A 12,984-nucleotide genomic window follows, 5' to 3' on the forward strand; every position below is an offset into this window, starting at 1 on the left:
ACACAAAAAATTATCTCAACAATATAAAAAGCAATTTGTTTTCCAGACTCCTTTTATTTTGTATTATTTCCTCACTTGTACGTCTTTGATTCTTTTTTGTAATAAGTTGCTTTTGTTCAGCTCATCTTAGATTCCTTCACCACTTCTATTGTCCTTACCTAGTGATGTGGATTTAGATCTGAAGTTCCTAATACGTTCCAGGCATTGAGGATGAAATGACAGGATAAGATACTGCCTTTTAGAGGGTTGCTGTAAGTGCACTAAAGTGTTACAGGCATTTTTAAGAAAAGGAACTATAGACGGTCCGTGACTTACAATGGTTCTACTTAAATGACTTCACAATGGTGCAAGAGTGAGATGCATTCCATAGAAACTGTATTTCAGATTTTGCATTTTGATCTTTTCCGGGCTAGTGATAGGTGATAAGATGCTCTCTGGGAGTGCTGGGCAGTGCATGTCCCAGTCAGCTGTGCTGGTGTAAGTATTCTGAGCAAGTTTTAGGGAGGCAAGGTTAAAGCAATGATGTTCCGTAGGTTGGGGGTATCACATGCATTTTCAGCTTGAAACGTTTTCAACTTATGATGGGTTCATTGGGACATAACCCTGTCATAAATTGAGGGTCATCTGTACAAGGTAGAGTGAGAGACTGAAGGGAAGGAGTGGTTGGTTTTCTCCGGACTGGGGTAGATGGATGGGTGTTAATTCAGAAAAAGCCTTACAGAATAGCCAGGCTTTAAGCTGCATTTAATTTAATTCATTAAAAAAATTGTGCATCTATTTAAGGTATGCAACACGATGTGGGATACATATAGATAGTAAAATTGTTGCCACAGTGAAGTAAGTCAACATATCCATCATTTAACATAATTAGTCTTTTTGTTTTGTGTTTGTGGCAGGGCACCTAAAATCTGATTTAGCAGGAGTCTCAGTTATAGTACAATTTTATTATCTTGCATTTAGAATAGGATGGTTTGTTAGGTGGGTGGGTGCAAGGAGGGGTGTTGGAGTTCTGAAAAGCCCTTGTTAGGTAGTTTTAAGTTCCATATGTTTGGAGCACAGTATGATAGGGTCACCCTGAGGCGAAGCAGGGGCTGAGAGCTATAGGGCCTTGCCTGTTATACTAAGGAGTTGGGACTTTTAACTTTTGATCAGACTTGTAATTTTAAAAGAGTCCCCTGGCAGCTGTGTGGAGATAAGGAGACTATTAAAGGAATCCCCAGGAGAGAACCACAGCTGGGGCAGAGGGATGCAGAGGGAGAGAGTGAGTTCAAGAGATGTTAAAGAGGTAGAGCTGGTGGAAAGATGATCATTCTTTCAGGAGCCCTTCCAGCGACATCCTTCAGTGCGTTTTTCATCATGGATGCCTTTTAGTTTGTTGTGTCTATGTGTGTTGTGCACCTGCTTGAATTCTCCAATGGAGTCTACCGAGCTAAGTTGAATAAGCATGCCCCATCTTGCCAGTGGGCCCAGCCATCTGAGTCTGAGCTAACACGCAGAGAGGGAAAGAAGACGAAAGAGAGAGAGGGTCAGGACAGGGGAGAGTCAGGGCTTCCCCTGGCTTGGCATTATCTGTGTGTGGTTATGACCTTGCTTGTAGTTATTCATCTATAGTACAGGCATGAATGTGCTGAAGAGATTTATCAGGGAGGCCTGTAGAAAGGAACATTGTACCCCATCTGCGTCCCCGCCCCCAGTTTCTCAATGAGTTCCTTTTCTAACATATTTCAGATTGTTTTCTGTTGTATGGATTTTCTTTTTCTAATATAGTATGCAGTGTTAGTTCAGATGGTATTGATTCATGACCTGGGAGAGTGTATTTTATTGATGTTTTTAGTTAGTTAGTGGACAAAAAGGAAGGGAAGCTCTGTTAACTTTTTATTTAAGAGCTGCATGAGTTTATAGAACACAATTAAGTTGAGCTTTATAGGCACAATATGATTTTCATATAGGTTGATGAAGTTGAAGAAACGATTCTGAGCCACAGGAGTGTAACTTGGTCAGTTATTGCCACTACATTGTAAATGGAAAGACTGAATACTACTCTCAAAGGACCAAAATACCAAAGGAGGTTAGGATTGGCCACTTCCAAGCGAGCCTGAACTCTGTCAGTGACAAACCTTTATTTCCTACAATATTCCTTGTTAAGATTAGGGTTGTTGAATTAAATGCAACTGTCACTTATTTGCTTTGGTTTGTGATTGTGTGCTTTTCAATATTTGAGTTGTATAGCTAATACTATTAATAGGTGCTAAGAGACACCGAATAAGAAATTTGATCCCCATTTTTGAGGAGCATATAAGTAAGTTGGATCCATCTGTTAAATAACTAGGGAGTATTTGAGGATGTCTGTAGGGAGGTAGCATGATATGGACCATGGGCTGTCAAGTTACACAGATCAGGGTCAGATTTGTGACTTGTGCACTTATTTGTCTGTAGGCCATTTACTTGCCTTCACTGAAATGCTGTTTTCCTCATCTTGAAAAAATAGGATTAATGCCATCCCAGTCACAGTTCTTACAAGGATGAAATTATACAGCACTTACAAAGTGTCCAGCCTAGCATCTGACACACAAAATGTTGAATAAACATTGGGTCTAGCCCCATTTCACACAAGTTGCTGAATGCGGCACGTTTTTAGAATTTCCTAGTTTTGGGAATGGTATCTATTCAGAAGGTGAAAAAATTGAAATTCAAAGAAGTTTAGTGATGTGCTCCAAGTTTCCCAGCTATTATTATTCCCAGCTAATAATAAAACGCCACTGCAGAATAAGTAATTAGATAAATATTTCTCTGTATACTTCCAGGAGCCCCTCTGTTTTCTTTTTCATGTAGTATTTAAAAAATGGCAGAAGTAGCGGTAAGTATACTACTTGTGCAGTAAGGATTCACATCACTGGTTTCTTAAAAGGTCAGGTTCCAAAATTTGCCGTTGGTTACTGTGATAGGCAAAATAATGCCCCCCCCCCCCACCATAAATATGTCCTAGTCCCCAAATCTCTGAATGTGTTTCTTCACATGGGGAAGAGATTTGGCAGATAATATTAAGAATGTTGAGATGGGGGCCGGGCGCAGTGGCTCGTGCCTGTAATCCCAGCACTTTGGGAGGCTAAGGCGGGTGGATCATGAGGTCAGGAGATCAAGACCGTCCTGGCTAACACGGTGAAAGCTTGTCTCTAAAAAAAAAAAAGCAAAAAAAAGTTAGCCGGGCATGGTGGTGGACGCCTGTAGTCCCAGCTTCTCGGGAGGCTGAGGCAGGAGAATGGGGTGAACTTGGGAGGCGGAGCTTGCAGATCGCGCCACTGCACTCCAGCCTGGGTGACAGAGTGAGACTCCATCTCAAAAAAAAAAAAAAAAATGTTGAGGTGGAAAGAGTTTTCTGGATTATCCATGTGGGCCCAGTCTAATCAGTAGGGTCCTTAGGAGAGGGGAGCGGGGGTCAGAGAGCTGAAGATGGTATGCTGCTGGTCCAAAGATAGAGCGAGGGACCACAAACCAAGGAGTGCAGGGGAGCCCTAGAAAGCAGGAAGTCAACATTCCCTTGCAGCTTCCAGAAGGCATGCTGCCTGCCTGACATCTCTCGATCTTAGCTCAGGAAGACCCATTTTGGAATTCATACCTTCAGAATTATAGATAATAAGCTTATGTTTTAAGCCACTAAATGTGTGATCGTTTGTTAGAGCAGCAGTAGGAAGCAAATACCATCACCATTGCCACCTCCTCAACGTTCAGATTTTTGTATTGGTGGGAATCTATAAATCCATCCATGGGATGTTTGTCACCTCCTGTGAAATCATGGCTCATTTCTGTTATGGAAAAATACAAAAGCAAAAAAGCCATTTGAGGCTTATCTTTTGGGTTGTATAAAATTCTGTGAACAAATTGTAGACACAGGGACTAAGTGTTGATAGAGTTATTTTCTTTGAGAAGACTTCCCTGTGTAGTCTGTATTACCCGTGACAGCAGTCTTGTCAGGCGAGGGAAGACTAATACCTACAACGATTGAACTTATTTGCGTGATTGGAAAGAGTCTTATAAGGGAGAAAGGTTTGATGAACATAGGTCCCAATGCAAGTAGGTAAAAATTAAAATCTAAGGAGTGTAAGTTAGGATTTGTAAATTGGTTTTGTCAACAGCTGTAATTCCATTTATCAACAGAAGATGGCAGACTTGACACACAAATGAACTGTTGTAGAGGTTTTTGATTTTTTAAATGATAGTATAGAAAGAGATGTTAAATATTCTTAATTGGAAACCTGCTTTCTAAAGAGAATTTTGGGAATTACAAAGAGAATGTGGAAATGAAATACAAGTAAGCAAACTGCATTTCAAAAATCTTCATAGTTTCCAGGGGTCTCTCCCTGACCCCCTGTCTTACTAATTTGCCACATTGAGTTTGCTCTGGAAAGTCCAAAGCAGCTTTTGCTTTGAATACGGTGAAGCTTTGAGTGGCTTTGTTCAGTGTATTGTTAAATTTCTGTTGAATTGGTTATAGAGTTGCCTGTTGAAACATGAAGCATTAGCTGAAATTAAACCTTGAACCTCTAAGTGCATTAGATGTGTGTAAGTATGACATCTTTATTGAAAAATAATTCTGGAGATGATAGTCAGAACACTTGGGTTTCACCCATGCTTCCTGAGCTAAGTAGCTCTCTGACCTTCAGCAACTTCTATGATCTCAGATTGATTTATATATAAAATGCTGACATAATTAGCTTCTAATATCAGAGGAATATTTGCGGGTAGTTGATGGAGTTTCTTGGAGAAAAATCTTAAATCAGAATTTTTTTTTGTGAACTATGTTGAAATAGTTGCGAAGAAGATGTAATGTTAATAAAAGGTATTATTGGGGATACTTAGGGACTTTGAAGAGCATTTCCAGAACTAGAGGACAGGGTGCAATTGTAAAACCCTGGTGGTGATGTGTTGAAGGAAGGGAACTTGGCTGCGGCAATGAAAGAACCAGGGATTTTAGCAGCATCCATCTCTCTTTTCCTCCACTCAGTACCTAAAGTGAGGCCGAAGTTCACTGGAATTTTTTCCCTTTCAAATGTTTAGTTTTGTGATTTGTAGTCTTGCATCTTGGGTTTTTGTTTTTGTTTAAAGAGACAGGATCTCATAGGTGGCCTAGGCTGGCTCCAAACTTGTGGCCTCGAGTTATCCTCCTGTCTTCACCTCCCTGAGTAGCAGGGGCAGCATGCATGTGCACCTGGTTCTTGGTGTTTCATTTAATAAATATCAAAAGGAAACATTCAGTCCTTAGTTGCAGCAGTCAATTAAAAACAACAGAAAATATTTTATTTATGCCAAAGGAAGAAAAATCTTGGTAGCAGCATCATGATTTAATCAACATTTTAATCTAAGGTTTCATATTTTGGCATATTTAAGGAGGTCAGCATTGCATTTTGATTTTGATAAAGTATGGAGGGAGCATGTTTTTTTTTTTTTTTTTTCCTTTATGGAAAACCTTAGTAGTTCTTGTTTTTAGATAGAACTTTAACATTTAAAACATTCTTGGATTTAGTGAAAATGCCACCATTCCTGTGTCATGGATTCATACTGAACCTCAGATTTATAAGGAAAGAATGCTTTACAGAATGCATTTACCAAGAGACCCACAGATGACATTCTGTTTCCTTTCATAGAACCATAATACTGTAACGTGTTTTTGTTCTTGTGCAGTGAAATACTCTGTTGTAGCTCAAATTCAAATCTAAGAAGGATCAGAGTTAATAGAAAACCAAATGGAAGGCTCCGGAGGTACTGGAGGAAGCAGAAGCATTACTTTGTAGCATCTCTCATGCCACAGTTGTCACCCAGCAGAAGTCAGGAAGCCATGCTGGGTGCTTTGTACCCCTCAGCTAGTTAGATTGATTTTTTATTGGAGAGGCTTTTCAAAGTTTTTCTTCTGCATCTGTATTTTTAAGAACTAAAAACATAATAGTAAGAACTTGGAGGGTTATGAAGCATGAAGTTCCATAAATATTTATACCAAACCACAGAAGTAGACAATTCCTATTTTCTTCACATATTGGGGTCGGATTTCACTCTTGACCTCTTGAATTGAAAAATGCAAGGAGTTAGTATACCCTTTTCTTTCTCTTATTTTTTCTTATTTATTTATTTTCACTTCTTTAATGAGTTTTAGATGCTGGGAGCTGTCCTGTTAGGTTCATGTAGGTTTCATTGGACTTATGCCCAATTTTAGGCCTTACTGGTAAACTGTTTAATCTGTTTTTGTGGATTTATTGCTACTAAATTTATAATATGTCCTTTTTATCAAGGCTGATAGGTTGCCATCTAAAAGCGTATTTTAAATTAGCCCTTTTATTTTATTTTTCTTCCTCACTTAAAATCTTTGGTCCATAATAAATACTTTTTTCCTTTGAAATTATGTTAAAAACTTGTGAAATAATAATAAATGTGAATTGTAGAGAATTTAGAAAATATAGGTAGGTAGAAAAGAAACATCTGTAATTCTACTCTGTTTTTTCCCTACTCTTTACATAAGTATATGTATAGGCAATAAATATATGTAGAGGCAAAACAAAAAAAATTAGGCTGGACATGGTGGCTCTTGCTTGTAATTCCGGTGCTTTGGGAGGTTGAGGCAGGTGGATCACTTGAGGCCAGGAGTTTGGGACCAGCCTGGGCAACATAGCAAGATCCTTTCTCTACCAAAAGATGAAAAAATTAGCGGGGTGTGGTGGCACACCTGTAGTCCCAGCTCCACAAGAGGCTGAGATGGGAGGATCACTTGGGCCCAGGACTGAGGCTGCAGTGAGCTTTGACCATGCCACCTTACTGTAGTCTGAGTGACAGAATGATACCCTGTTTCTGTGTATATTTATATGTAAATTCTAAAGTATGGAGAAGTCATTTCTGTGGAATTGATGATTATTTTTTTGCTGATTCGTTTCCTCCTGGCTAGTTTCATTTGTTTTCAACATAAAATAATACACCAGCTGATTAGTAAGTTTGGTGCATACCATCTTCTTGCTGTCAGGGTGCTTACAATTTAGTAGAAGAGGAAATATATTTCACAAACTATATGGTGTAAGCTAGTAAGTAAAAAAAGTCAGATAAGAAAGCTTATTTGGGAATTAAGAATACAGAGGGATGGAATCTTTTGAGGTTAGATAAGGCATAATTTTGGAAAATTAAGAATTATAGAAATAAGGACCTCAAAAGATACCATAAAGATTTCTGGTCCAAGTCAAGTAAGAAAAATTATACATATATGCATCTAATTGTATAAATATATACATTATTATTTGTCAATTTTCTTCATTTTAAAATGAATTAAAAAAAAAAAGAAAAGACTCTGGAAGGCCAGGGAAACACCTGGGAATTCACTTGCAGAACTGGGGCCACAGTCTAGGGCTGCAGACCCTCAGCCAGACCACGGCTCATTCCTCCCTGGAGTTGAGCCCTGAACCAAAGATCCAGGTTTGATGCAGGAGTGACCCCGAGGCTGAGGGGTGGGCCTGGTAAAGGGAGGTAGTCATAGACGGAGAGGCATGGGCTCGGGCCTCTGACTCTACCTTTTTTCATTTCCTGTGGGGTCTTTATGTATTATTTCACTTCTTTGCTAGATTATCAGCCTTCCTCTTGCTGATAGCACTTTCCCCCATCGTATGTGCAAATATTGACTGTGTTAAAACCACACTATTCCTTGACCCTGTGGCCCTCTTAACTCTGAATCCATCTCCTAACACCTAGCCATCTTCACACGACGGTAGTGTACACTTGCTCATCTCCCTCAATCCCTTATGAATTGACCGTAATGGATCTCCCACCCCAGCCACTCTAAGGAAGCAATACCGGTGAACTCTGTAAACCCTCATACGTGCGCTGCTCGAGACTCTTGATGCGTTGCTCTGCCGATCTCCATTTGAGGCTTCTGGCCCCCTTGCACATCAAGTAGGGTGCTTGGTTGCTTGCCATCAACATTGATCCTGGCTAACTTATGGAATGAAGAATATTTTTTGGAAGATTGGCAGACACTGTTGCCTTCCACTTCTCCTTTGCCCACAGAATACTGATTTGGTTTGTGTCTCATGTTCCTAATGCTTTGCTAGATCTAGATATCCTCCACCTCCCTAACAAGGGGTGGCCATGTCACACAACTCTGGCCAACACATGCAAGGAGATGTCTGCGGGGGAAATCTGAGAAAAGGGAGGAGGCCTGTTCTTCTTGCCTTCAACTCTGTTGTGTGATGGGGTGGTGCTGGAGGGCGTAAGAGCTGTCTTTTATCTGAGAATCCGGATGCCCAGGATGAGAAGCCAGGAAGCTGGGTGGCTGCGCAGAAGGATAGGAAGAGCCTGGCGTCTTGTTCACTTTGAAGTTCTGGACTAAAATTTGAACTGCCTGTCACCAAATAACTTAAGTGACTTAATGTCATTTATAGTCATGGTCCTGGCACTTGCATCTAAAAAAGCAATTATTTCTGTAAATGAATGTTCAGCTCTCCCGCTTGCTCCAAACAGCACTGTTCAATGGAGATATAATGTAAGATGCAGGTGAAATTTTATATTTTCTAATAGCCACATTAAAAAAGATGAAAACATCTGCTGGGATGAATTTTAATAACATATTTTATTAAACCAAACACATCCATGGTATTTAGATTTCACTGTATAATTAATGTGAAATAATTATTAATTGGGCATGGTGGCACCACGTACTCAGGAGGCCAAGGTGGGAGAATTGACTGAGCCCAGGAGTTCAGGGCTAGCCTGGGCAACATAGTGAGACCTCATCTCTCTCTTTTTTCTTTTCTTTCATTTTCTTTTTTTTTTTTAATTATTAACAGGATATTTTACATTAATTTTTTCTACCAATTTTTCAAAATCTGACATTTAACACTTACAGAACATCTCAGTTGTGCTAGCCACTTTTCAAGTGCTCCATAGCCGCATGGGCTAGTGGCCTGCATATTTGCCAGCATAGCTCTAGAATCAGACCCCTGGACAGGAGTGTTTGATTAGCCAGACCTAACTCACCTGATTGTGGTCCTCCTGCCAGGGTAGGAGGGGAGAGACTGACTCCCTTTGTTTTTCCTAACTGGGAAGCCCCCCACACGTGAGAGTTGGAAGCTGGGCTGCCAGAGAAGGCAGGTGTGCCCTGCAACATTATGTACCCCCTTCCACTGTTGCTTGCCCTTTAGAAATTTATGTTCCCAGGGTTCATTATTGGCTTTTGATCTTCCTTTTTGGTTCTCTCTTTGGGTGTTACTATCTGGTTTTAGTGATCACCTGTATGCTGATGACTTCCATATCTGTATTCGCATCCAAGAAAAAGTTACTTTCTAGTTTTATAGCCATATATTCATTTCTTGACTGGACATAGCCCCTTACCTGTCCCCCAGACTTCAACTCAGCATTGCCTAGTCTGAACTTACCTCCCTTCTTCTTCCCTGGACTGCTAATCTCATGTTTTGGGACCACCATATGCCTATTATCCAAACCAGAAACAGAAGCATCTTACTGTCTCCTTACTTCTTCACTCCTTAACCTCCTGTCAGTGACCAGGTCCGGTGCATTTTACTCCTTTTTCCTCAGATTTGACCTTCTCTGAGCCATATTCATTTCCAGATGTCTTTTATAGAACTGCTATAGCAGTCTCGTAACCCATCTTCTGCCTTCTGGCTCGTGGTCCCCTTTTGCTTCTTGTCTTCCTCCCCACCCTCCAGCTGTCCTGTGCATTGCAGCCAGAGTGATCTCCCTAAGCACACGTCATTCCTCTGCTTCAGCTTTTTCAAGTGTTCCCACTGACTATGGAATGAAGTTTCAGCCCCTTAGCATGGTATACAGGGCCTTGTCTGTCCAGTTTACTTGTCATTACTCCTGACCTTGCACTTGCTGCTTTGGTAATACGGAATGGTGTGGGCAGCTGCCAGCTTTGGAATACTGTGTTGGTGGGACTGCCGCTGATTCCCCTGAACACCCTGCTTTTGTATTTATGTACTTTCTTTTATTGTTCATTCTTCCCACTGTGCCCTTTCCACCTTTCTTGCCAGCTCATTCCGGGCTCATCCAGAAGGTTCTATAATGGTGTAATCTTGGGCAGTTTCTCTGAATCTGGGGGTTGGCGTAAATACCCCTCCTCCACATTTCCCATAATCTTTGTCCATGCGCCCCACCCCCCTTTTGGCCATATTTTATTGAAATTATTTATATGTATTTGTGGGTTCTTTGAAGCCAGGGCATCGTCTTAGTCTTCTTTATCGTGGAGTGGCTTGTGTGGTATCTGGCTCCATATGTATTTCTTGAACTGAATTAGATAAGTTTGAAGGGAGACTGGGTGGGAAAATACGTTGGCCCAAGTTACAGACAGCTTTATACAGAAGAAGCATTCAAATGTTCAGTGAATGAAGAAATGGAAATCAGATGATATTGTTTTGTAAATCTTGTCAGTTTTGGTAGAAAAATAACTTCAGGTTATGAATCCTTTGTTACCATAACCATACCCTTTGTTGTAATGCATTGGTATGAAGCATTGTTACTCCCTAGCTTTAGAGGCAATATGCCCGTGTTAGCTGACTTCGTGACATCTAAAATCACATCACATGGTGTCTTTGTCCCACTTGTCATGGGGTGCTCGGGCTTATATCTGTTCTGTGCCCAGTCTGCTCTTGCCAAGGCTAATTCCCTTGGAGTAGGAGTTGGCAAGCTGTCACCTGTTTTTGTAAATATAGTTTTATTGGAACATAGGCAAACTATTAATTTATATATTATTATGTGTAGATGCTTTTGTGCTAAAACAGCTTAGTTGAACAATTGTGACAGAGACCATGTGGCTTGCAAACTGTAAAATATTTCCTATTTGGTCTTTTACATTATAAATTTGCTGTAGAGCCTTGCCTTAGAGCCATTTAATTTTGGACAGGCAAAGCCTTATGTGATATCCAAATTGAGTACTGATCTCTGATTAGGAATCAGGAGAATACGGATCATAAAGGGCAAACCTCTTTGAGTTGTGTACTCTATTTGGTGGAATGGTTTTCTTACATTTCTTGCAGGCTGGTCTTGAACTCCAGGGCTCAAGCGACCTTCCTGTCTCGGCCTCCCGAGTGCCATAACTTTCATGTTCAAGGTTACATATGTGAAATCTAAGTTGCAGAAAAAGTTTGTATATTTGCAGACTGCTAGGTGCATAGCGGCTTAAATACAGGACTTTCATTAAAATGTTTAAAATATTTTTACACATCTCCCTCCCTGTACCGTGCCACCCCTTCTCCAACCTTGCCTTCTTTCCTTTTGTGGGCAGAGTTCCTTTGGGTTTGACTAATTCTTTATTGTTTCTATTTCTGAAAATAAGTAAATTACCTTAATATAGGGTAAGGTAAAATCCTGGCAGTGTGGATTTGAGATGACATATACCCAGCCTCAGCATGTCACCAAGGGTGATATTAGAATCATATATTGGCTGGTAGCTGTGAGGATGACTCACGTCTGCTGGAATGCTGGAGGAGAGTGTATGAGAGTTTTGGGAGTCCCTTTTCAGTTGCTGTATGATCAAGAGGTCTAGGGGCTGGAGTTGGTGAGGGGTGGAAGGGTGGGTACCAGCTGATGGTCAGCTTGCCTCTACGGATGTATGCATTACTTCCAGTAAAGCAGAGGTTCCTCTGGTTCATTTTTCATCACACATGTTTGAAATGTCATGTGCCAGTTGCAGTTCTGGGCGTTGGGGATTCGAAATGAGTAAATGTGCTTCTTGCCGTTGGGAGGCTTGTAGACAGATGTTCTTGGAACATCTGGCGGGAGGTGGGAGGATCTATATAGGACAAGCCAGGAAAGGTTCTGGGCTGACAAAACAATGTACATGCTTTAAGGGTCCAAGAGTTTTAGGTTAAAAAAAAAAAAACGAAACTTTTTGACATCTTGCAGTAAGCCTACATATTACACCTTTTTACTACAATTTTTGCTTACCAAAAAATTTCAATTTTTATAGCAGTTATTTACTTTTTAGGTTATAATTAAATTTGTCTTTTAGGTTGCCTGCCTGATTCGAGTTCCATCTGAAGTGGTTAAGCAGAGGGCACAGGTATCTGCTTCTACAAGAACATTTCAGATTTTCTCTAACATCTTATATGAAGAGGTGAGATGGGTTTTTTAAGCTCTTCTTTTCTTTATTAAGATTTTATAGTAGCTAATATGAATACTGTGGATTTCATCCTAAGAGCCTTAGAGAAAACTTTAGAGCTAAATTTAATGTCCAGTTATAGTACATTTTTGCTAAGATTATCTTTGCCTTTTATTGGTTTTTGAATATTTTCATTTACATGTTTTTCAAATTTCTGAGCGTAACATTGAGTGTCCTGAATTGTAATCTTCCTGCAGTTCTTCTGGAATCAGATGTGAAACAAATTTTAAATATGTAAAATGAAGAAAGATATTATATTAAAACATCAGTATAGTATTTTAGGTCCATGGAAGAGATTTAGTACTGGACTGATAACAGTGACCAATGTCATAACGTTTATACCAAAATGTAGCTTCTTTTACTGATGTATTTGAAGCTGTCAGTCAGAAATTATTCTTCCTGACCATGTGACTAGAGAGCATTTAGCTGCTTTCCTTTATAGTTTTTATGGAAGCCTTTTTTTAAAAAGACATGAGAATCAATCACATGGGAATTTTCAGTGAGTCTTGATTTTAGAAAAGTCATTTGTAATGGTGTGTTACCTAGGTGAGGAGACATTGAATATCTAATTGTACAAATGAGATGAAGCTAGTATAACTTCCCCGTTGAACTATGTGGATGGTTAATCCAGGGTTGTCCGGAAATATTGACCACTACTTTGAGAGATTATGAATGAATTTCTGATGTTTGAGGCTATAAATATAATTGTTTTTATACAAAAGGATAATTGGCATTTGTAGGCATTTTCTTTTGGAAATGTATTTAAAGCATCTCAAATGTTCTTTTCAAGAGAAGACATCTTAGAGCAATTAAGTAATATATAATTAATATTTAGTAGA

General features: G+C 39.8%; 1 protein-coding gene across 2 annotated transcripts in view; it reads left to right on the plus strand.

The window, feature by feature from the left end:
* Positions 1-12,984, plus strand: part of SLC25A26 (solute carrier family 25 member 26) — a 158,555-nt gene that overhangs the window by 29,533 nt on the left and 116,038 nt on the right. For both annotated transcript variants that reach the window (XM_031009094.3, XM_063703900.1), the window contains one exon: positions 11,996-12,100. In XM_031009094.3, coding sequence (XP_030864954.1) covers positions 11,996-12,100 — 105 coding nt within the window. The remainder of the gene's footprint in view (positions 1-11,995; positions 12,101-12,984) is intronic.

Source organism: Gorilla gorilla, chromosome 2 (assembly GCF_029281585.2).
Source record: "Gorilla gorilla gorilla isolate KB3781 chromosome 2, NHGRI_mGorGor1-v2.1_pri, whole genome shotgun sequence".
Taxonomy (NCBI): Eukaryota; Metazoa; Chordata; class Mammalia; order Primates; family Hominidae; genus Gorilla; species Gorilla gorilla.